Below are 25,771 nucleotides of genomic sequence, written 5' to 3'. Positions count from 1 at the left end.
ATCTTTGCAATGGGTTATGATTGGTGTGTGTGTGTGTTTTCAATGTGCTGTAAAATTGCATTGGGATGCTTTATATAAAGGTAAAGGGATCGCTGACCATTAGGTCCAGTCGTGGCCGACTCTGGGGTTGCGGCGCTCATCACACTTTATTGGCCGAGGGAGCCGGCGTACAGCTTCCGGGTCATGTGGCCAGCATGACTAAGCCACTTCTGGCGAACCAGAGCAGCGCACAGAAATGCCGTTTACCTTCCCGCCAGAGCAGTACCTATTTATCTACTTGCACTTTGACGTGCTTTCAAACTGCTGGGTTGGCAGGAGCAGGGACCAAGCAACGGGAGTTCACACTGTCGCGGGGATTTGAACCGCCAACCTTCTGATTGGAAAGACCTAGGCTCTGTGATTTAACCCACAGCACCACCCACGTCCCTGATGATGGAATAGGACATCCCTATTTTCATCGGAGGAGTGTTGGAGGGTATGTCCCACACTGGCTCTCATTACCATCCTAAAAAAAAAGGTAAAGGGAGACTGGGGAGGAACAATAGACTTTATTGCCTAGTTCCTCACAAGGTGAGGGGAAGTGGACATAGCTAAGCCTGTCAGGACAGCTTACTCTATGTCTATATAATGTACCAGAGCAATAAGCTACAGAGACAATGGGAGCCCAATGGTATTACTTAGGTAAAGGTAAAGGGACCCCGACCATTAGATCCAGTTGTGACCGACTCTGGGGTTGCGGCACTCATCTCGCTTTATTGGCTGAGGGAGCCGGCGTACATCTTCTGGGTCATGTGGCCAGCATGACTAAGCCGCTTCTTAGGAAGCGATTAATAAACAAAGATTGAGGTTGAATCCTGACAAGACAGAAGTACTGTTTTGGGGGGACAGGAGGCGGGCAGGTGTGGAGGATTCCCTGGTCCTGAATGGGGTAACTGTGCCCCTGAAGGACCAGGTGCGCAGCCTGGGAGTCATTTTGGACTCACAGCTGTCCATGGAGGCACAGGTCAAATCTGTATCCAGGGCAGCTGTGTACCAGCTCCATCTGGTACGTAAGCTGAGACCCTACCTGCCTGCAGACTGTCTCACCAGAGTGGTACATGCTCTGGTTATCTCCCGCTTGGACTACTGCAATGCGCTCTACGTGGGGCTACCTTTGAAGGTGACCCGGAAACTACAACTAATCCAGAATGCGGCAGCTAGACTGGTGACTGGGAGCGGCCGCCGAGACCATATAACACCGGTCCTGAAAGACCTACATTGGCTCCCAGTACGTTTCCGAGCACAATTCAAAGTGTTGGTGCTGACCTTTAAAGCCCTAAACGGCCTTGGTCCAGTATATCTGAAGGAGCGTCTCCTCCCCCATCGTTCTGCCCAGACACTGAGGTCCAGCTCCGAGGGCCTTCTGGCGGTTCCCTCACTGCGAGAGGCCAAGTTACAGGGAACCAGGCAGAGGGCCTTCTCGGTAGTGGCGCCTGCCCTGTGGAACGCCCTCCCATCAGATGTCAAAGCAATAAACATCTACCTGACATTCAGAAGACATCTGAAGGCAGCCCTGTTCAGGGAAGTTTTTAATATGTGACATTTTAGTGTATCTTTTATCTTTGTTGGAAGCCGCCCCGAGTGGCTGGGGAAACCCAACCAGATGGGCGGGGTACAAATAATAAATTATTATTATTATTATTATTATTATTATTATTAAATAACATTTGTGCTGACTTGGCAATGGCTCTCTAGGGCAGTGTTTCCCAACCTTTTTTGGGCAAAGGCACACTTGTTTCATGAAAAAAATCTCGAGGCACACCACCATTAGAAAATGTTTAAAAAATTAACTCTGTGCCTATATTGACTATATATAAAGTAACTCTGTTTAATAGGCATCAAATAAACACAAAGAAAGTATTTTATAATTACTTTATTATGAAATAGTAAGTACCGTATTTTTCGTCCCATAGGACGCACCTACTTTTTGGGGGGGGAAATAAAGGAAATTTTTTTTCCTTTATTTCCCCCCCCCCAAAACCAGGTCGGGGAACAGTGGGATGGCGGTGCTGCGCCTCCCCGCTGTCCCCCGAGCTTGTGGGGCTGGCCCATGTCTGCCTGGCGCGAGGGGCGCTCTGCTTCAGGGCGCCCCGCGCGTCGGGCGGCAGGCTACAGTCCGCAGCATGGGGAACCCTCTGTTTCAGGGCGCCCCACGCGCCCCCCGGGTGCACAAGGCTTGCCAACACGAGCGCAGAGCACGGGGCGTCCTCTGAAGGGCGCCCCGTGCTCCGCGCTGCCAGCTGCCGCCCGCAAGCCTTGCGCTCCTGGGGGGATATCCCCCGGGTGCGCAAGGCTGGCCAACACCAGCGCGGAGCACGGGGCGGCCTCCAAAGGGCGCCCCGTGCTCCGTGCTGCCGGCTGCCGCCCACAAGCCTTGCGCTCCTGGGGGGAGATCCCCCGGTGCGCAAGACTTGCCAACACCAGCGCGGAGCACGGGGCGTCCTCCGAAGGGCGCCCCGTGCTCCGTGCTGCCGGCTTCCACCCGCAAGCCTTGCGCTCCTGGGGGGAGATCCCCCGGGCGCGCAAGGCTGGCCAACACCAGCGCGGAGCACGGGGCGGCCGGCCGAAGCGAGCGGCGATGGGATGTGGGAGGGAGCTCGCTCGCCGCACCGCATGTGCTCGCCGCCTCCGCCCCGCCTCTCGCCGCCCGACTCGCCCGCCTCCCTCCCACGGCACACCAGGCAACATCTCGCGGCACACTAGTGTGCCGCGGAACACCGGTTGGGAAACACTGCTCTAGGGTTGTTCCCCACCACCACCTGGACTACCCTGGAATTGAACCTGCGACCTTTCGCATGCAAAACAGGGGCTTTACCACTGTCACAACCCTTTCCAGCAGACCAAATCTTCCTACGTTTGCATATGAAGAAAAAAAAAACCCAGTTGTTTTGAAGCAAAAAAACCACACAGCTTTTTGAATATGCATCCACCTTAAATACAAGAGTCCCCTCCTACAGGATAATACTGTAGTTTTAAGAGTACTTAAAAAACCCCAACTTTAATTACCATATTGGCCCGAATATAAGCCTCACCTGAATATAAGCCACACCTTTAAAATTCATGAGGTTGGGGTGGAGAAAAATAGACAATACCAGAAAATAAGCCACTCCCTTAAAATTCTGCACTGACACGCATTCCGTTTTACCGTATGTCTGTTTCAGATGGAATTTGGGAAAAAAAGTGTGGCTTATAATCGGGCCAATACGGTATTTTCTTTTTAATGGAATGTGATAGATAAATATAACGAACACCAGGAATAAAATCACCAGGGCATCTAGGACCAGACAGAGCAGGATGAATTTCCCTACCAAAATAAAGAATAACAGTTCAGAATTACAAGGTCCTAAGTAATACCATAGGGACGCGGGTGGCGCTGTGGGTTAAACCACAGAGCCTAGGACTTTCCGATCAGAAGGTCAGCGGTTCGAATCCCCGCTACGGGATGAGCTCCCGTTGCTCGGTCCCTGCTCCTGCCAACCTAGCAGTTCAAAGGTACGTCAAAGTGCAAGTAGATAAATAGGTACCGCTCCAGCGGGAAGGTAAGCAGCATTTCTGTGCGCTGCTCTGGTTCGCCAGAAGTTGCTTAGTCATGCTGGCCACATGACCCGGAAGCTGTACGCCGGCTCCTTCGGCCTTTAAAGTGAGATGAGCGCTGCAACCCCAGAGTCTGTCACGACTGGACCTAATGGTCAGAGGTCCCTTTACCTTTACCTAAGTAATCTAGAAATCTTTGCCACTTTGTTACTAAGCCAAGTTTTACTGCCTATGAATCTGACCTTCAGATAGTTTGGAAGTACAGTGGTACCTCGGGTTACATACGCTTCAGGTTACACACTCCACTAACCCAGAAATAGTACCTTGGGTTAAGAACTTTGCTTCAGGATGAGAACAGAAATTGTGCTCCAGCGGTGCAGTAGCAGCAGGAGGCCCCATTAGCTAAAGTGGTGCTTCAGGTTAAGAACAGTTTCAGGTTAAGAACGGACCTCTGGAATGAATTAAGTACTTAACCCGAGGTACCACTGTAAACCATTTTTAAAACTCACTAACATGTCGTCTTTTTCTATGCTGGGGAACGGGGAAACTTTGGAAAGAAACTTTTTACGAGGACATTATAAAGGTCTAACAGCTTTCGTTTGTAATTTTAAATCTCTGCTATGGATCTCTCACCCCAAACTTGGGTCTTTCTATCTAGGAATTCTCCTTTCTCTACAATATTTTTCTAAACCAACGTTTTCATTCAGACAAGCTGGCACCTAGAATGTCGATGTAAGTTTTAGCCAGTTTTTTGTTTATTTCCGATTTTATTTCTTGGATTGCTTTTAAAGAGCTGCTTTCACCAATAATATTATTATTTTTCTATTCTCCATGTAAACCACTGTGAGGTTTCGTTTTGCTTTTAACAACCAAGTGGTATGTAAATCTTATGAAATAAAATGAATAATCAAGAATCACAGTCATTGCAACTCAATGGAAAACAGCCCCAAAACTTATGCAGGATACATGGAATACAGCTATAATGGAGAAAATTATGCATAATTTGAGATTTTGACAAGGACAGGGACCTCCATACACAAGCCTGGCAATTCTGGAACTAGATAAACTGACGGCAGTGATAGCCTCTTACTGGAACCCTGTAATTTTAACTCTGCTCATTTTATGCGCCTCTTTTTACAGTTTTGTTCTTCACCTTTTCATTTTCTAAGCGTTCTGTCTGTTTTATGCGCATTACAAAATTAAATTTAAAAACCCTTCAAGAAAAATATCAAGAATCAGGACGGGGAAAAGCTGGAACTCAGAACCAAGAAACTGAACTCGAGAATCCTGCAGTCCGTGTTTGTGGTAACACAGACTGAATTCTGTGTAAGGTATGAAAACCTAAATATTTTAGCACAAAGCCATTTAGAGTCCTTACCCGATTCGAACGGCCAGGTGGCGCATCCCCCAGGGATGAGTGAAGGTCGAGGCTGCTGAGAGTGGGGCTGAAAGCTTGCACAGGGTTCTCCCAACCGGCCAAACAGTGCTGTGGGGGTCACAGAAGGGGAAAATATCTCATGTCAGGTATTAACTGCAGCCCCAAAGGCTTAGGCTATTTGAATGAATGAATCTTTGTTTGCGTCAGCCATCGGCTTTAGCAATAAAACAACAATATGATATACAAAGAATAGAAATACAAAGTCAATTACAGTGGTACCTTGGGTTACAGATGCTTCAGGTTACATACGCTTCAGGTTACAGACTCCGCTAACCCAGAAATAGTACCTCAGGTTAAGAATTTTACTTCAGGATGAGAACAGAAATCGCGCGGCGGCGGCGGCGGCGGCAGCAGGAGGCCCCACTAGCTAAAGTGGCGCTTCAGGTTAAGAACAGTTTCAGGTTAAGAACAGACCTCCGGAACGAATTAAGTACTTAACCCGAGGTACCACTGTACAAAGAATAGAAATAAAAAGTCAATTACAGTGGTACCTCGGGTTACATACACTTCAGGTTACATACGCTTCAGGTTACAGACTCCGCTAACCCAGAAATATTACTTAGGGTTAAGAATTTTGCTTCAGGATGAGAACAGAAATCGTGCAGCGGCAGCAGGAGGCCCCATTAGCTAAAGTGGCGCTTCAGGTTAAGAATAGTTTCAGGTTAAGAACAGACCTCCAGAACGAATTAAGTACTTAACCCGAGGTACCACTGTATATAAAGGGACGCAGGTGGCGCTGTGGGTTAAACCACAGAGCCTAGGACTTGATGATCAGAAGGTTGGCGGTTCGAATCCCCACAATGGGGTGAGCTCCCGTTGCTCGGTCCCTGCTCCTGCCAACCTAGCGGTTCAAAAGCACGTCAAAGTTGGCCAGACTGAACCTAATGGTCAGGGGTCCCTTTACCTTTACCACTGTATATAAAATACATTTTGAGGTTTTGAATTAATAGTCAAATAGTGGATCTTATTCTGATTGCCTCAGCTAAAAACCTTTGTTGTCACCTGCTCATCCTGATCTGCCAAGAGAAAGGACACTGTGGCAGTGGTTGGGCGACCCGGAATGGACAATAATAGAGGGGTGATAATCTCATTCCTCAAGTCTTTATAAAGAGTGCAAGCCAGAAGGGCATGCGCCACCAATTCAGTACTGCCATCTCCACAGGGACGTAAGTGTTTTTCGTGTGGAATCTGTTCGAATCGTCCCTCAAGCACAGCCGAGGGCAATACATTCAATCTTGTAAAGCGCATTGCAGTAGTCCAAGCGGGAGATAACTAGGGCATGCCCCACTCTTAACTACGTTCTTTGCTCTGCCAGGAAAAGGGAGAAGGGAGGAGACGCCAGCGATGGGCAAGCTGTCCCCCCCCCCCCGGTGCCCGGCCACACGGCAAGAACCGGGCTTCCCCAAACCAGAAACTCACCGAGGGCAACGCCAGGTTGTCTTCAGGCTCGTAGCTTTTCCTGCGGTGGATCTTGTGCTTGTAGGCAGGGAGCAAAGTGGATCTCGGGATGCTGACCCTGCGGGAAAAATAAAGATGTAGGAAGAGTGCTGCTGGATTAGGCCAAAGGGGGCCCAATGGGACCAGATGCCTCAATGCAGTGGCGTAGCGTGGGTTGTCAGCACCCGGGGCAAGGAAAGTAATTTGCGCCCCCTAACCCGTGGATTTGCGCCCCCTAACCCGTGGATTTGCGCCCCCTAACCCTAACCCCCAGATGTTGCGCCCGGTGCGGCCGGCCCCCCCTGCACCCCCCACGCTACGCCACTGCCTCAATGGAAAACTTGCAAGCCGGACCTGGACACAAGAACCTTCTCCCTTCGTGCGGTTTCCAGCAACTGGGTTTCAGAAGCATGGCTGCCTCTGGCAGTGGAGGTCAAACATAGAAAGCATCCCAAACAGGACCAGAAGAGCCAGGAAGCTCTGTGAGAACGCACACCAGCCCTGAGCAGAAAGACCTCTGCAATTAGTTCGCCTTCAGAAGATAAAAGACTCTCCGGAAGGGTGATGTGACGCACTATTTACTTGGGATACGCCATTATAGGTTAGACCAAGTTGCAGAGATAAATAGTCATGGGGGAGGTGAGCTCTTAATTTGTTATTATACAGTGGTGCCCCGCAAGACTAATGCCTTGCAAGATGGAAAACCCGCTAGACGAAAGGGTTTTCTGTTTTGGAGGTCCTTCGCAAAACAAATTTCCTATGGGCTTGCTTCGCAAGACGAAAATGTCTTGCGAGTTCCTGCGGGGTTTTTTTCCTCCACCCCTTTTTTCCAAGCCGCTAAGCCGCTTATCAGCTGATCCGCTAAGCCACTTATCAGCTGATCCGCTAAGCCGCTTAACAGCTGATCCGCCAAGCCACTTATCAGCTGATCCGCTAAGCCGCTTAACAGTTGATCCGCCAAGCCACTTATCAGCTGATCCGCTAAGCCGCTTAACAGCTGATCCGCCAAGCCACTTATCAGCTGATCCGCTAAGCCGCTTAACAGCTGATCCGCTAAGCCGCTTATCAGCTGATCCGCTAAGCCGCTTAACAGCTGATCCGCTAAGCCGCTTAACAGCTGATCCGCTAAGCCGCATATCAGCTGATCCGCTAAGCCGCTTAACAGCTGATCCGCTAAGCCGCTTAACAGCTGATCCGCTAAGCCGCTTATCAGCTGATCCGCTAAGCCGCTTAACAGCTGATCCGCTAAGCCGCTTATCGGCTAAGCCGCTAAGCCACTAATAGCACTAATCCGCTAATGGGCTTGCTTCGTAAGACGAAAAAACCGCAAGACGAAGAGACTCGCGGAATGGATTCTTTTCGTCTTGCGAGGCACCACTGTATCTGTACTTCAAGTCCGATTTGGCAAACCTCCCCTGGGAAGACTAATGTTTGATGCAGCCTGTCTGAGGTAATTAATGAGCGAACGCCTAGATTTTATTTCACTGGAACGGAGAGAAGATGGCGTCTGCCACCAGAGAAGGACTTTTGGATTGATTCGGCATAAACATCAGCGTGTGAGGATATACTGCAAATAATAGATTTACCAGCTGCAAGGAGTGTCGTACAAATTTCACACAGAAGCAGATTATTGCTCACTTCAACTCGCCTGTGGAAACAACTCAGAGGCCATTAAAGAAGGAAGGATAACAACAGGAAGATTTAAAGAAGGAACTATTGGAAACTCGAGGCAGTGGAAACATAAGATGATTGGACCCCACTGAACTTAAAGTCCCAACAAAAATTTATAATCTGGCAAAATATTTGGACTATATGATATGTATTTGTATAATTTGGAATATTTAATGTGATCTGATTGGACTTTAAAAATGGAAAATAAAAATTGTATATATATATATAAAAGGAGATTAGTTCGCCCTCAGCAAAGGTGAGGTAACTCCTTTTGGGGAAAAAACCTACAATAAAGTGAGACTCTAGAGCAGCCTTTCTCAACCTGTGGGTCCCCAGATGTTGTTGAACTACAACTCCCATCACCCCTAGCTAGCAAGGCCAGAGCTCAGGGATGATGGGAGTTGTAGTCCAACAACATCTGGGGACCTACCGCTCTATGGAGTGAACAGGAGCACTGAGCAGTTCAGAACTGCAGAGGGGAACCCACAATAATGTGATCGCCTGTGGCGACTGGAGAAATCGCCCCAGGCGACCAGGTGGGGGGAAATGGTCAGAGGCCGAGGAAGAGCTGTTTCTTCCACTCCCCACCCCTATTTCAGGTTCTCAAGTGACTACGAAATGATTTGAATAAGGTACGTATTAAAAGGCTGGTCATATTTTGGACAGTACAGTGGACCTTCCGGATACGAACTCAATTCGTCCGTACAGTGGTACCTCGGGTTACAGGTGCTTCAGATTACATACGCTTCAGGTTACAGACTCCGCTAACCCAGAAATAGTACCTCGGGTTAAGAACTTTGCTTCAGGATGAGAACAGAAATCGCACGGCGGCAGTGGGAGGCCCCATTAGCTAAAGTGGTACCTCAGGTTAAGAACAGTTTCAGGATAAGAACGGACCTCCAGAACAAATTAAGTTCTTAACCCGAGGTACCACTGTATTAAAAGGCTGGTCATATTTCTGACATTAGAATGGACGCTCAGGATATGAACTCAATTCGTTCTGAGGGTCCATACTTACCCCGAATAGTCCGTATCTGGAGGCACCGCTTCTGAGCGCACACAGGGTGAGATAGAGGGCTTCTGTGCACGGTCAGAGCAGTTCTGCGCACATGGCAAAACTGTGAAGTATAGACTTCTGGTTTTGCTGTGTTCGTAACTCGGAATTAGGTTACCCGAAGGTAACCTGAGGTACCACTGTATTTGTAAAGCCGCTTTCAGCGATGTCCCCAGGATTCAATCCCTGCCATGATTCAGGCTGGGCTGGGAAATATCTCTGAAACCCCGGAAAGTCACGGCTGTAAGTCAGTATAGACATTACTGATCTAGCTGGACCAAGGGTGTGAGCCAGCATACGCAAGCTTCCCAGGTAGGTCTTCACCATCGCTTACAGACTCACCTGACAAAAGCAGGCTCCACCAGAGTCTCTGGAGGCCGGTGGGCTCTGGGGTTTTTGCAGATGGGGCAGGCGGACTCCAAATCCAGGGGCTCCGCAAAAAGGCGTTTATTCAACCGGTAACAGAAGACACCTGCAGAGACGGAGACGGGTAGAAGAAGGGATATGCGGACTACGTGGGGCTACCTTTGAAGGTGACCCGGAAACTGCAATTAATCCAGAATGCGGCAGCTAGACTGGTGACTGGGAGCGGCCGCCGAGACCATATAACACCGGTCCTGAGAGATCTGCATTGGCTCCCAGTACGTTTCCGAGCACAATTCAAAGTGTTGGTGCTGACCTTTAAAGCCCTAAATGGCCTCGGCCCAGTATACCTGAAGGAGTGTCTCCACTCCCATCTTTCAGCCCGGACACTGAGATCCAGCGCCGAGGGCCTTCTGGTCGTTCCCTCATTGCGAGAAGTGAAGTTACAGGGAACCAGACAGAGAGCCTTCTTGGTAGTGGCGCCCGCCCTGTGGAACGACCTCCCTTCAGATGTGAAGGAAATATGCAGCTATCTTCTTTTTAAAAGACATCTGAAGGCAGCCCTGTTTAGGGAAGTTTTTAATATTTAATGCTGCATTGTTTTTAACACTTGATTGGAAGCCGCCCAGAGTGGCTGGGGAAACTCAGCCAGATGGGCGGGGTATAAATAATAAATTATTATTATTATTATTATTCAAGTTCCTCAACAGGGACAGTGCGGATTCTGCGGTTTCCCCACCCCAGTAAGTGTTCCAAGTTCCTAGTCCTTAGGATTGCTGAGGTTTAAAGCCAGAAGCCATGTGGCATGATGAAACCACACAGGCCAAGGAGATGCTGAGGAACCAAGCCGGATGAGGAATGGTTGAAGGATCTAGGGTATGTTTAGTGTGGAAAAGAGGAGGCTGAGAGGAGATAAAATAGCCACCTTAAATATCTAAAGCTTGTTTTCTGTTACTTCAGAGGGCTGGATCCGAACCAATGGATTTAAACTGCAATAAAAGAGATTCTGGCTAAACATTGGGAATAACTTTCTGACAGTAAGAGCTGTTTTGACAGTGAAATGGAATATCTCGGAAGGTAGTAGACTCTCCTTCTTTGGGGGTTCTTAAGCAGAGGTGAGCTGTGGTTCCTACATGGCGGGGGGATGGTATGGATGACCTTTGAGGTCATTTTCCTGCTCTACAATTCTATGACGGTTGTAGGATTGGCTAGGCTGCTGAGATGGGAAGACAGAATCTGACCGTACACTGATGGGAACCCGGGTCCATGTCCGATTCTCGCTTGTGAGCAGAGGAACCCAGACCGTCTGATCTGCGGAGAGAGGAACGTTAAGAGTCGTTATCAGTTGTTCCCTGAAAGTCAGTGGCTGAGCTGTCATGTTGCATGTGCAAAACAACAACAACAAACCTCTGGTTACATGAAGCATATTCAATAAATAAAATAATAATAATAATAATAATAATAATAATAATAATAATATATTTATACCCTGCCAATCTGGCTGGGTTTCCCCAGCCATTCTGGGTGGCTTCCAACAAAACACTAAAATACAATAAAAAGCTTCCCTAAACACACAAGACATAACTGGCTATATGTTTGAAAAAAATAATATATACTATTCATTGTATTGAATTGTAGATTTCAACAGAAGTAGCTCATAACCTTCTATTTGCCAGGAGGTGATGGGACCAGTGGCCATGATCTTTGTTTCTTTGATGTTGAGCTTCAAACCATATTTTGTGCTCTCCTCTTTTAATGAGGGTGAAAGAGGAGAGCAAAAATATGGTTTGAAGCTCAACATCAAAAAAACGAAGATCATGGCCTCTGGTCCCATCACCTCCTGGCAAATAGAAGGGGAAGAAATGGAGGCAGTGAGTAATTTTACTTTCTTGGGCTCCATGATCACTGCAGATGGTGATAGCAGCCACAAAATTAAAAGATGCCTGCTTCTTGGGAGAAAAGCAATGACAAACCTAGACAGCACCTTGAGAAGTAGAGACATCACCTTGCCAACAAAGGTCCGTATAGTTAAAGCTATAGTTTTCCCAGTAGTGATGTATGGAAGTGAGAGCTGGACCATAAAGAAGGCTGATCGCCGAAGAATTGAGGCTTTTGAATTATGGTGCTGGAGGAGACTCTTGAGAGTCCCGTGGACTGCAAGAAGATCAAACCTCTCCATTCTGAAGGAAATCAGCCCTGAGTGCTCACTGGAAGGACAGATCCTGAAGCTGAGGCTCCAATACTTTGGCCACCTCATGAGAAGAGAAGACTCCCTGGAAAAGACCCTGATGTTGGGAAAGATGGAGGGCGCAAGGAGAAGGGGACAACAGAGGACGAGATGGTTGGACAGTGCTCTCGAAGCTACCAGCATGAGTTTGACCAAACTGCGGGAGGCAGTGGAAGACAGGAGTGCCTGGCATGCTCTGGTCCATGGGGTCACGAAGAGTTGGGCACAACTAAACGACAACAACAACAACAATAATAATGATAATATCATCATTCCTTACCGCAGCTCCCGGTCGTAGATGCAAGCCTCCCGGTTCACCTTCCGGAATTCCTGCAACTCAGAGAAGTACTGATCGGGTTTCTCAGAGAGGGAGGAGTCCATGTCGAGCAGCCCTGGAGGAGGGAAGAGGAAAAGCCAAGACCCACCAGGTCAGACACAAGGCACAATGTCGCCCTTTTAGGCTTCTCTCATTTGGTCCTCGAACCTCTCTGCAGGCCACACCCCTCTCTGGTCCTGCTCCACACACACACCATATGTTTTCACGTGGCTGGAATATGTCCGTGAACTCTCGTTTGCCTGGACAGAGAGGAGTGTGTGTGTGTGTTTAGAAACTGGCCTATTGTACAAAGCTAAAATTTACATGTGTTGTTCTAGCCACTTTTCCTTCTGGCTCTGACCACCACAGGCATGTGGACCCCAGAAAGTTGCCTGGAAGGGAATGTGGCCCCTGGACTTGAAAACCCCCCCTTTCCCAGCCCTCATAGATATAAAAATTTAAATCTCTCTCTCTCTCTCTCTCCTGCCTTCCGCAGAAATGATCTTCAAGGCACCCACAGCAATTTCATACAATAAAACGTGGGGATAAACAAAATAATATCCTAAAAATTTCAGGTAGACTGCCTCTGACCAGGCAGGCTCCATTTAGCTCTCACAAGCCGCCATCTCAATTTCTGGAAACCACCCCAGGGTTACTCTTTTTCTGTTTTCAAAAACCCAGTTAAAATGAATCAGGCTAGTTCATAGCTGTCAACTTACAGATTTGAAAATAAGGGACCAGCAGCCTCAAAAATAAGGGATCAGCAGGCAAAATAAGGGATTTTCCAAGCACATGTATGTTCATTTTCTGAGCCCCTCCGAGCCAAAGGCAGAAAGCCCAGCCAGCAGCCAAACAAAGCCTCAAGCGGTGGTTCCCACAGTGCAGCAACCCGGCAAAGGGGATTCAGCAAGGAAAACCACCGTCACCTCTCCGCTGGGAAGCGCTGAGCAAAGGCGAGTCCCCAGGCAACGCGGCCGATTTGATCGGCACAAGGCGTGCAAGCTCCACCCCCCAGTCGTTCTTAGACTCCTTATTGGGTGAGCAACGCAGCCAAGCAACACAATTGGAGCCTCCCTCCTCCCTGGACGGCAGGGAGGGAGGGAGGGAGAGGAGCTGCTTCCTTTGCAACCCGGGAAATTTAAGGGACATTATCAATAAGGGACAGCAGCAGGACATGGCGCTGGGATAAGGGACTGTCCCGCCAAATAAGGGATGCTTGACAGCTATGGGCTAGTTGCGCAATCTTTCATTTTATTTATTTTGCTTGGCTCCATAATAGATTGAGCCGCCGTACCTGCGATCCAATCGTACCCCAGGAAAGGGCGGACCGACCAGTCATCTGCTGGGATGGCGTATTCCTCAGGGTCAGACATGAACGTCACGTGCCCAGATTCCTTCTGCAACAGGGTTAAAAATGCAGGGAAACGGTTCTTTTACTGAGCTGACTCAATGCGTTTTGCCATCGCGACTGCCACATGCACAAACCTTTCATTTGCCCACGTTTGGATAATAATAATAATAATAAATTTTATTTATACCCCGCCTTCCCCAGCCAAGACAGGCTCAGGGCGGCTAACATCCGATATAAAAACAAATTGATTGAAATACAACTTAAAAACAAGATTAATTTCGTTGTCCCTGAGAGGGGGAAATGACAATAAAGATATTATTATTATTATTATTATTATTATTATTATTAAAATACAACATTTCAATGGAAACTCAAATCAAAAACTTTTGGGGGGATGAAAACCTCAAATCTTCACCAAGGCTAACAATCCGGACTGGTCCTACGTGGGCCAGAAAAATGCCAGGGAAGTCCCCAAATAGGAGTTCCATCACAGAAGGAGAAAGGAAAAGGAAAGAGGGAGAGCGGGAGGGGATCAAGTTGATTCCAAGCCAAAGGCCCTGCAGAAAGAAATCAGATCCTGCAGGGCCCCAGTCCATACCTTTTAACTTTCAGATTTAAAAATAAGGGATCAGCAGCCTCAGCTGTCCTGGGGACAGTCTATGGGATATCTAACAATCCAGGATAGCAGCGGGAAACGATGCTGGAATAAGGGAATTCCCCCCCCCCAAAAAAAGGGAAGGTTGACAGCTATGCCCTGGTCTCATGAGACAGAGCGTTCCACCAGGCCGGAGCCAGTGTTGAAAAGGCCCTGGCTCTGGTTGAGGCTAATCTGATTTCCTGAGGGCCCGGGACCACTAGGGTGTTGCTATTTATGGACCTTAAGGTCCTCCGTGGGGCATACCGGGAGAGGCGGTCCCGTAGGTACGCTACCATGCAGTTAATAAAATATTTACAGCAAACAAAGCAAGTTTCCCAGTAACACAAAATGTTATCTTAAGTTCCGGCTACTGGCCTATCAAGCCTGGTACTATCTGCACCGAGCAGCAGTGGCTTTCAAGGGTTAAAGGCAGGAGACAATTCCCAGCCATTAGGGATTGAACCCGGGATATGTAGCGCGCAAAACAGTTGCAGTGCAATTGAGACACCTGGGAAGGTGCCTTGCAGTGAGTTAGACCATTTCTCTTCCATTTGTATACGCTACTGTTCAATATTTGGTTTCCACATATAGTAGGACTACAACTCCCATCATCCCCTGCTGGCAAAGATGACTGTGGATGATGGGACTTGTAGTCCAACAACATCGAGGAACACAAGGTTGAAGAATCCTGGCCTACACTGGCTGGCAGAGGCTCTCCAGGGCCGCAGACAGGATGTCCCTCATAGCCCAAGGTGGAGATGGACCCTGAGACATTCTGCATGGAAAGCTGAGCAATAATCTGTGTCCTTATCCTCCAATGTTCTTTCACCTTCTCGCACTCCCACCAGACATGGATACCTGAGCCAACTATTTGATGAGAAGGGGGGAAAGGTTGTTATCTTGGAATGTAAGAGATATTGGATTTTGGAGATGCGCCAAGACTTTGGCAGAGCGCCATCTTTAGCTGTACAGACAAAGAAATGGAACTCAGAAAACTGCTAGAGCTCTGGTGGGTTTTCAGTTAACTTTTTCCCCAGGCTGAAGCATTTATCTGTATATGATAATCATAACTGGGATGCGGGGGGCGCTGTGGGTTAAACCACAGAGCCTAGGACTTGCTGATCAGAAGGTCGGTGGTTCGAATCCCCGCAACGGAGTGAGCTCCCGTTGCTCGGTCCCTGCTCCTGCCCACCTAGCAGTTCGAAAGCACGTCAAAGTGCAAGTAGATAAATAGGTACCACTCCAGCGGGAAGGTAAACGGCGTTTCCGTGCACTGCTCTGGTTCACCAGAAGCGGCTTAGTCCTGGAAGCTGTATGCCGGTTCCCTCGGCCAATAAAGCGAGATGAGCGCCGCAACCCCAGAGTCGGCCATGACTGGACCTAATGGTCAGGGGTCCCTTTACCTTTACCTTTAATAATCATAACTGAGAGTAGAGAGTTACAGATAGGTAGCCGTGTTGGTCTGCCATAGTCAAAACAAAAAAAATTCCTTCCAGTAGCACCTTAAAGACCAACTAAGTTAGTTCTTGGTATGAGCTTTCGTGTGCATGCACACTTCTTCAGATATGTGTATCTGGTCTTTAAGGTGCTACTGGAAGGAATTTTTTTTGAGAGGAGAGAGAATGACTGGACCAACACAGAACTTTTTGGGAAGAAAAAATAGGGATGAATAATTATTACACGCAGGATGAAGGGATATAGGTCTTCACTTGTGGTTTAATAAATTACTAAATATGTTAATTCAAATGGAAGTCACAGAAATTGCAGCTGTGGAACAAGGGACTATGATTAAGACCGGAATACAACTGGAACAAATAAGACTTTGGAAGCGGGGGGGGGGGGGAATTACTGAACCTGTAATCCAGCAAGTGGGAGATCACCCAAATTATATAATTGGCTATTTGGTTAATTGTTATTTGATCTGGTATAATGAGGTCTGTTTTGTATATTTTGTATGGGACGCGGGTGGCGCTGTTGGTTAAGCCACAGAGCCTAGGATTTGCTGTTCAGAAGGTCGGCGGTTCGAATCCCCGTGATGGGGTGAGTTCCCGTTGCTCGGTTCCTGCTCCTGCCAACCTACCAGTTCGAAAACACATCAAAGTGTAAGTAGATAAATAGGTACTGCTCTGGCGGGAAGGTAAATGGCATTTCCGTGCGCTGCTCTGGTTCGCCAGAAGCAGCTTGGTCATGCTGGCGACATGGCCCAGAAGCTGTACGCTGGCTACTTCGGCCAATAAAGCGAAATGAGCGCCGCAACCCCAGAGTCGGCCACGACTGGACCTAATGGTCAGGGGTCCCTTTACCCTTTAATGAGGTCTGTTTTGGATATTTTGTAATTGAAAACTAATAAAAATTTTGGGGGGAAAGGAAAAAAGTACCTTCCTTCCAGCAACAACCATCCTTGCTAATCATCAGGGGTTCAAACCCCAGCACTGCAGCGATGCCATAACCGCTGGCTGCCAACTCTTTAAGCAAAGACTTGCGACACACCCACCTTCGATTTCTCTTTAGATTCCTTGGCTTGAGGCGTGAGCAGGATTGGTTTTGGGGCTGGCGACATCCTCACGGAAACTGTTGCCCTGCCTCTCCCCTCTTTGGCTCTCCCTGGGCCTGCCTCCTCTCTGGCCTGTGGCCTGTCTGTCTCCGGCAAGCCGTGCAAACATGGAGGACGCCTTTTTGCCTCTGCGTGTCCCGCGGTTACTCTGGGTTTCCTCGGTCCTTTTGGCCGTCCGCCACTCGCGGTTTTGTGAGTCGATCCGGCGGAAGTTGTGGCCGATGGAATGTGGATCACCTCAGTCTGGCGGGTAATGGGACACAAGTGCCCTGGGTGGCGGTCCTCTCGCTCGTCCTGGGGCACGGCCGGTTTTGAGGGGGAGGCGAAGTTGCGCCGTGCCAGTTGGGGACTCACTTCCACGGACACAATCACTGCAGAATCGGCTGCGTCTTTGGGAAAACGATCCCTGTTCTCTCTCTGGGAATATAATAATAATAATAATAATAATAATAATAATAATAATAATAATAATAATAATAATTTATTATTTATACCCCGCCCATCTGGCTAGGTTTCCCCAGCCACTCTGGGCAGCTTCCAACAAAACTTAAAATACAGTAACGTATCAAACATTAAACGTTTCCCTAAACAGGGCTGCCTTCAGATGTCTTCTAAAAGTTTGGTAGTTGTTGTTCTCTTTGACATCTGGTGGGAGGGCGTTCCACAGGGCGGGTGCCACCACCGAGAAGGCCCTCTGCCTGGTTCCCTGTATCTTAGCTTCTTGCAGTGAGGGAACTGCCAGAAGGCCCTCGGCGCTGGACCTCAGTGTCCAGGCAGAACGATGGGGGTGGAGACACTCCTTCAGGTATACTGGACTGAGGCCGTTTAGGGCTTTAAAGGTCAGCACCAACACTCTGAATTGTGCTCGGACACGTACTAGGAGCCAGTGTAGGTCTTTCTCGGCGGCAGCTCCCAGTCACCAGTCTAGCTGCCGTATTCTGAATTAGTTGCAGTTTCCGGGTTCCCTTCAAAGGTAGCCCCATCTAGAGCGCATTGCAGTAGTCTAAGCGAGAGATAACCAGAGCATGCCCCACTCTGGCGAGACAGTCCGCGGGCAGGTAGGGTCTCAGGCTGCGTACCAGATGGAGCTGGTGGATAGCTGCCTTGGATACAGAACTGACCTGCGCCTCCATGGACAGCTGTGAGTCCAAAATGACTCCCAGGCTGCGCACCTGGTCCTTCAGGGGCACAGTTACCCCATTCAGGACCAGGGAGTCCCCCACACCCACCCGCCTCCTGTCCCCTAAAAACAGTAATTCTGTCTTGACAGGATTCAACCTCAATCTGTTAGCAGCCATCCATCCTCCAACCGCCTCCAGTCACTCACACAGGAACTTCACTGGTTCCGATTTGAAAGAGAGGTAGAGCTGGGTATCATCCGCATACTGATGGACACCCAGCCCAAACCCCCTGATGATCTCTCCCAGAGGTTGCATGTAGATGTTGAAAAACAAGGGGGAGAGGACGGAATACAGGCATAGTTTATACCAATGCCATGCGCGCACACAGACATAACATTTTATAAGAGCCTAGGAAGAGCACTTCTGGATCAGGCCAGGGGCCCATCTGCTGCAGCAACCTGCTCTCACAGATATCTCACACGCAAGAATCAAGGGCAAAGGTTTCTCCCCTCTCGCAGTTTCCAGCTCATGGGAGCAAACTGGTATAGGCTAAATTTAAGCAGCCGTTTTGCACCCTGAACGGCAGCCAATTTTCACCTCCGCATCTCTTTCCTTAGGACACTCCTGTCACATTTCTGGCCCTGAACAACTTTGGCGCAGGATACCTTAAGGACTGCTTTATGCCACGTATGGCCACAGTTGAATGAGTAAGATCGACTGGGGGAATCACTATTAGTGGTCTCTAGGGATGGGGCATGGGACGTGGGTGGCGCTGTGGGTTAAACCACAGAGCCTAGGGCTTGCCGATCAGAAGGTCGGCGGTTCGAATCCCCGTGACGGGGTGAGCTGCCGTTTCTCGGTCCCAGCTCTTGCCAACCTAGCAGTTCAAAAGCACATCAAAGTGCAAGTAGATAAATAGGTACCACTCTGGCAGGAAGGTAAACGGCGTTTCCGTGCGCTGCTCTGGTTTGCCAGAAGCGGCTTAGTCCTGCTGGCCACATGACCTGGAAGCTGTATGCCGGCTCCCTCGACCAGTAAAGTGAGATGAGCGCCGCAACCCCAGAGTCGGCCACGACTGGACCTAATGGTCAGGGGTCCCTTTACCTTTAGGGATGGGGCAGAAATCTGATTCCTCCATAAGAGCTTAGGAATAACAACAACAACAATAATTTATTATTATACCCCACCCATTTGGCCGGGCCTCCCCAGCCACTCTAGGTGGCTCCCAATAGAATATTAAAACCAGAATAAAACATTAAAAACTTCCCTAAACAGGGCTGCCTTCAGATGTTTTCCAAAAGTCAGGTAGTTGTTTATTTCCTTGACATCTGATGGGAGGGTGTTCCACAGACCGGGCACCACCACCAAGAAGGCCCTCTGCCTGGTTCCCTGTAATCTCACTTTTCACAGGGAGGGAACCGCCACAAGGCCCTTGAAGCTGGACGATGGGGGTGGAGACGCTCCTTCAGGTATACTGGGCCGAGGCCGTTTAGGGCTTTAAAGGCCTGCAACAACTATCGTGGCTGCTGGTAGCGATCAATAACTTTCCCTTCCACAAATTTGTCCTCTTTTAAAGACATCCACATTGGTGGCAATCACTGCCTCCTATGGGATTATCTGTCCTGAATCTTTCAACGCTCTGATCTATTCATTCATTCATTGGATTTATATAATACTCTTCATCCGAGGACATTCATGGGATGTCCACAAGTTCTCGTGTTATGGGCCTCCAAACTCTCCAGATCCCAGCAGCCAGCTCTCAGCCCTACCCTTAGGGAGCTGTGATCCAGGAATGTTTGGAGGGATTGAGGAGCACCTACGTGCAAACATGAAACACAATCCAGCAGTCTCCCTACACACCTCGCCCTTGCTGTCCAAGACCCGCCCGCCTTGAGGAGTTGCTCTTTGCGATGGTGGCAACAGCTTGACTCGAACCCGCTCCCTGAACTCCTCTTGGTTCGTCCTCAGCCTCTGCAGGAGGTCCTGGTTCAAATTTCGCAGCCTCTCCAGGTCCATCTTCTCACCTCCTTGCTTTAAGAAGAGAACAACATTGCAGAGGGTTGGGACTAGAATCATGGGTAGGCAAACTAAGGCCCAGGGGCCGGATCCAGCCCAATCGCCTTCTCAATCTGGCCCGTGGACAGTCCGGGAATCAGCATGTTTTTACATGAGTAGAATTTGTGCTTTTATTTAAAAAGCCTCTCTGGGTTATTTGTGGGGCCTGCTTGGTGTTTTTACATGAGTAGAACGTGTCCTTTTATTTAAAATGCATCTCTGGGTTATTTGTGTCGCATAGGAATTCGTTCATTTCCCCCCCCCCCCCCAAAAAAAAATATAGTCTGGCCAGCCACAAGGTCTGAGGGACGGTGGACTGGCTCTCTGCTGAAAACGTTTGCTGACCCCTGGACTAGATGGCACTCTGGGTTTCTGCCAACGCTACGGTCCTCTGATTCTATGAAAACATGGAGGATTGAGAGCAAAGAAAGGAGATTGTTAATTACGAAGTGCACCCGAACCCAGGTCATACTCACAACTATGGATTTAAAGCACCACTTGTTATTTATTTGTTTGTTTCATAAAATGTAAAGGTAAAGGGACCCCTGACCATTAGGTCCAGTCGCAGATGACTCTGGGGTTGCGGCGCTCATCTTGTGTATTGGCTGAGGGAGCCGGCGTACAGCTTCCAGGTCATGTGGCCAGCAGGACTAAGCCGCTTCTGGCGAACCAGAGCAGCTCACGGAAACGGCGTTTACCTTCCCGCTGGAGTGGTTTCTATTTATCTACTTGCACATTGATGTGCTTTCAAACTGCTAGGTTGGCAGGAGCAGGGACTGAGCAACGGGAGCTCACCCCGTTGTGGGGATTCGAACCGCCGACCTTCCGATCGGCAAGCCCTAGGCTCTGTGGTTTAACCCACTGCTTTATTGTAAGGCGGTGGGGAATCAAATGGTTTTCAAACTATTAAGGGAATAAAAGATCCTACACAATAATTCTAAAAAAGAAACCTCAACTGGACTATTTATTTATTTCACTGCATTTATTTATTCTCTGCAGTGCACAGAGTAAGACGAGGCACAAAGAGTAAGAAACAAGAAATAGTGGCCACGTAGAAAACAGAACACAAAAATATTGTGCGCATTACAAAAATTCTCAAATTTTTTTGGTATTTTTTGTGGCTTTTATAAGGCTACGGTAATTACTTTTTTATAATTTTTATTATTTTCCAATTACAATAATCCAATAATAGCCTCATTATAACAATGCCAAATTATAATACGATTACTAATGCCAATCATTCAGATGCCAAGTTATATAATTTAGGTGGCTCCCCCACCTGCTAGAATTGATGGTTTGATGATTTACTTTATTTCTGCGTTCCAAAATCTTATTAATTTCAATTACTAACCATTACTTCTCAATATAGTTTTATTTACTTCTTCCAAGCCCCCACAGGAAAAAAACACCACATATCTAGCCCTGTATATTTTCCCTTATTTCTTCCCAACCCTACTAAACTGGGTAACCTCCGAATACTGCGCTGTGCAGACTTAACAAGAACAAGAAGAACATACGTTTGGAGAAGATTGGAAAACGTTTATTGAATATATGGGGGGGGGGGGAGAAACTGTGTACACTTGAAAATGCTGGCAGCATTAAGATAAATTCAGCAATGTATTTAGATAGATGGAATAATGGACTACTGAATAGTTTAGTTTTTGTAAAATATGCAGTTATTTATGATATGCAAAATGGACCATGGAAAGAGAAAAACGGAAGTCATTGATATTTTAAGGATGTTTAAACGAGTATTTTAAAGTGTTAAAATAGAAAAGTTAATTATTATTTTTTTTTTAAAAATGAACTGGATAACACCCCCCACCTCGCCCCATGAACTCCCCACCCGCGTCTTAAAGCGCCATCGACTCCCCCCCCTCTATTTCCAACCGCCCACCCGCAGATCAAAGGGACGCGCCGCTTCACTCACCCATTCAACTCTCCCATCGGTTTCCTACTATGTAGCAAAAGCCAAGCTTCCGAACGCCTCCTGATTGGCCGGCTCCGCCTTCCCAACCCAGCATGCATTGCACCAACCGCCTGTTACTTTCACTCTTAAAGGGGCCGCTCCCATTCATTTCTTCCCGCCTCCAATGCCGGTACTATATTGCGCCTCAATATTTGTGTAAGAAATTAAATCATGCCGTGTATAAAAGAAATGGCCATTTGAGCTCTGCCTTTTAGAGGCATTTTAGCGAGACGCTCAATAGGTTCACCCTCTTACCGAGATATATTTTAGATCAACTCTTCAATCCAAAATTATCTTAATATATGTCAATATATGGAACAACTGATTGGTTCAAAATTGGGAAAGGAGTAGGACATGGCTGTATATGTCTCCCTGCTTATTTAACTTATATGCAGAATTCATCATGCAAAAGGCTGGGCTGGATAAATCCCAAGCCGGAATTAAGATTGCCAGAAGAAATATCAAAAATCTCAGATATGCAGATGACACAACCTTGATGGCAGAAAGTGAGGAGGAATTAAAGAACCTGTTAATGAGGGTGAAAGAGGAGAGCGCAAAATATGGTCTGAATCTCAACATCAAAAAAACGAAGATCATGGCCACTGGGCCCATCACCTCCTGGCAAATAGAAGGGGAAGAAATGGAGGCAGTGAGAGATTTTACTTTCTTGGGCTCCATGATCACTGCACATGGTGACAGTTGTCACAAAATTAAGAGACACCTGCTTCTTGGGAGAAGAGCAATGACAAACCTAGACAGCATCTTAAAAAGCAGAGACATCACCTTTCCAACAAAGGTCCGTATAGTTAAAGCTATGGTTTTCCTAGTAGTGATGTATGAAAGTGAGAGCTGGGCCATAAAGAAGGCTGATCGCTGAAGAATTGATGCTTTTGAATTATGGTGCTGGAGGAGACTCTTGAGAGTCCCATGGACTGCAAGAAGATCAAACCTCTCCATCCTGAAGGAAATCAGCCCTGAGTGCTCACAGGAAGGACAGATCCTGAAGCTGAGGCTCCAATACTTTGGCCACCTCATGAGAAGAGAAGACTCCCTGGAAAAGACTCTGATGCTGGGAAAGATGGAGGGCACAAGGAGAAGGGGACAACAGAGGACGAGATGGTTGGACAGTGTTCTCGAAGCTACCAGCATGAGTTTGACCAAACTGTGGGAGGCCGTGGAAGACAGGAGTGCCTGGCGTGCTCTGGTCCATGGGGTCACGAAGAATCGGACACGACTAAACAACAACATATGTCAAGAGCAGCAGTGTGTGTGTGTGTGTGTGTGTGTGTGTGTGTGTGTTAGGGTTGCAAGACATCCAATATCTCCCCAATATCTCTTTCCACAGCTGAATGGATATCTTATAATTATCAACCCTATTTGGATATTTATTTGGACGCGTGGACCGCCTATATTACTGCATACAAAGCAGCGGGTTAGGGCTGATGGAATATTTTTATTTTTTAATGCCAGCTGATGTTGTTTTGCAAACTTAAAAAAGTGAAATTCCCAGAGGGGCGATATTCCTGGTGGGTTCCTTGCACTGAGCAGGGGGGCTGGGGAGTCTTATAGCACCACCAACCTAGTGCCCCCTTTTTTAAAGGCAAGTTACTAGTCCTCAAGGTACTCTTCTTCTATGGTGTGGAACGGTTTATTTTTCTTATGCTGCGAGTAAAATCTTCAACAAGCATCTTCTCAAACTTTGAGAAACACACCATTTGGAAACACACCATTCCTGTCTACATGCTTCTTTACTTTCATGTTTTCTGATCCAGATGTTTTGTAATGTGCATGCCAGGAACAAGGGCTCATATGGTTTTCTCCCTTTCTCTTTTCCCTAATTTGCTCTTCCTCCATTGCTACGGTAAAGGACCCCTGTACGTTTAAGTCCAACTATGGGGTTGCGGCGCTCATCTTGCTTTCAGGCCGAGGGAGCCAGCGTTTGTCCACAGACAGCTTTCCGGGTCTTGTGGCCAGCATGACTAAACCACTTCTGGTGCAACAGAACACTGTGACAGAAGCCAGAGCGCACGGAAACGCCATTTACCTTCCCACCACAGCGGTACCTATTTATCTACTTGCACTGGCATGCTTTTGAACTGCTAGGTTGGCAGGAGCTGGGACCGAGCAACAGGAGCTCACCCCGTTGAGGGGATTCGAACCGCTGACCTTCTGATCATCAAGCCCAAGAGGTTCAGTGGTTTAGACCACAATGCCACTCGTGTCCCATGATGGCATATAGGAGCTGTTTCATGGTGCCTCTGCCCCAGGACAAAGCACTGTTGGCTGACTAATGTATTTTTAATCTTTGTTAGAAGCTGCCCAGAGTGGCTGGGGAAACCCAGACAGATGGGTGGGGTACAAATAATAAATTATTATTATTATTATTATTATTATTATTATTATTATTATTATTATACGACCTTGTCATTTCATGCATGTGGTCACTGTTCAAAAACAAGAAGTTACTAGTCCTCAAGCTTGCAGAGGCAAATTTGAAAGTCTCTGCCTGCAAAGAGGGTGGGGAGTGCCTGGCAGGAAAAAAATGTCAAGATGACAAAGGTTCAGGGTCTCAAAGACTTTTCTGAAGAGTTAGAAACTTTGCTTAAAAGTTATCAAGACTGTATCTCCCATCAGCCACAACCAAGAGTGTCAATGATCAGGGATGATGGCAATTTGTAGTCTAGCAACATCTGGAGGGAACATCTGCACTAGATCACCCACTAGTTCCCCTCCAATTTTTCAACATCCCCTGAAGCATCTAAACTTTAAATGGCAGGGGAGTGATTTTTAAGTGTCTGCAAGGCGGTTGGAGGTGCTGCCTGGAGGATGGATGGTGGCTAATGGATTGAGGTTGAATCCTGACAAGACAGATGTACTGTTTTTGGGGGACAAGGGGCAGGCTGGTGTGGAGGACTCCCTGGTCCTGAGTGGGGTAACTGTGCCCCTGAAGAACAAGGTGCGCAGCCTGGGAGTCATTCTGGACTCACAGCTGTCCATGAAGGCATAGGTCAATTCTGTGTCCAGGGTGGCTGTCTACCAGCTCCATCTGATACGCAGGCTGAGACCCTACCTGTCCGCGGACTGTCTCGCCAGAGTGGTGCATGCTCTAGTTATCTCCCGCTTCGACTACTGCAATGCACTCTACATGAGGCTACCTTTGAAGGTGACCCAGAAACTACAACTAATCCAGAATGCGGCAGCTAGACTGGTGACTGGGAGCGGCCGCCGAGACCACATAACACCGGTCTTGAACTATCTACATTGGCTCCCAGTACGTTTCCAAGCACAATTCAAAGTGTTGGTGCTGACCTTGAAAGCCCTAAACGGTCTCGGTCCAGTATACCTGAAGGAGCGTCTCCACCCCCATCGTTCTGCCCGGACGCTGAGGTCCAGTGCCGAGGGCCTTCTGGCGGTTCCCTCACTGCGAGAAGCAAAGCTACAGGGAACCAGGCAGAGGGCCTTCTCGGTAGTGGCGCCCGCCCTATGGAACGCCCTCCCAGCAGATGTCAAAGAGATAAACAACTACCTGACATTCAGAAGACATCTTAAGGCAGCCCTGTTCAGGGAAGTTTTTAATGTATGACATATTAGTGTATTTTTGGTCTTTGTGGAAGCCGCCCAGAGTGGCTGGGGAAACCCAGCCAGATGGGTGGGGTACAAATAATAAATTAATATTAAATTATTATTATTATTATTATTATTATTATTATTATTATTATTATAAACCCAAATAGGAAAAGATCCCCCAATCACTGCATGGGATTGAACTAGATGACCTTTGACATCCCCTCCAACTCTACAATGCTAAAAGAAAAAAGGCTGAAGCTTCAGACTGATTTTTTCCCTTCTTTTAATAGTTTGGTTTCGGGTATTAACAGCACTGATACAGCAAGAAAGGTAATTCATGCCCAAATAAAAAATATTACCATTGTAAATAACAGCAGATAGAAGAGACACACCGTGGGGAGGATTTTTGGAGAACCCCAAATTCATCCAAAGACAGAA

The 25,771-nt window shown here is 47.8% G+C and overlaps 1 protein-coding gene across 5 annotated transcripts in view; it reads right to left on the bottom strand.

The window, feature by feature from the left end:
- The window catches only part of MIIP (migration and invasion inhibitory protein), a 29,092-nt gene extending 7,168 nt beyond the window's left edge, over positions 1 to 21,924 (bottom strand). For 2 of the 5 annotated variants that reach the window (XM_081923713.1, XM_081923711.1), the window contains exons 1-9: positions 21,728 to 21,921; positions 19,603 to 19,773; positions 16,562 to 17,038; positions 13,374 to 13,476; positions 12,044 to 12,155; positions 10,783 to 10,847; positions 9,516 to 9,645; positions 6,431 to 6,527; positions 4,952 to 5,059 (exon numbers count right to left, since the gene is read on the bottom strand). In XM_081923713.1, the coding sequence (XP_081779839.1) occupies positions 4,952 to 5,059; positions 6,431 to 6,527; positions 9,516 to 9,645; positions 10,783 to 10,847; positions 12,044 to 12,155; positions 13,374 to 13,476; positions 16,562 to 17,038; positions 19,603 to 19,758 (1,248 nt within the window). In that variant the 5' untranslated portion in view covers positions 19,759 to 19,773; positions 21,728 to 21,921. The other 3 variants (XM_081923714.1, XM_081923712.1, XM_081923715.1) reach the window with 3 other exon arrangements.
- Positions 21,925 to 25,771: the final 3,847 nt, after the last annotated feature.

This window comes from Podarcis melisellensis, assembly GCF_964234715.1.
Source record: "Podarcis melisellensis genome assembly, chromosome: 8".
In the NCBI taxonomy this organism is placed as follows: domain Eukaryota; kingdom Metazoa; phylum Chordata; class Lepidosauria; order Squamata; family Lacertidae; genus Podarcis; species Podarcis melisellensis.
The sequence above is the reverse complement of the archived record's forward strand: the minus strand, read 5'-3'. Positions and strand labels throughout refer to the sequence as shown.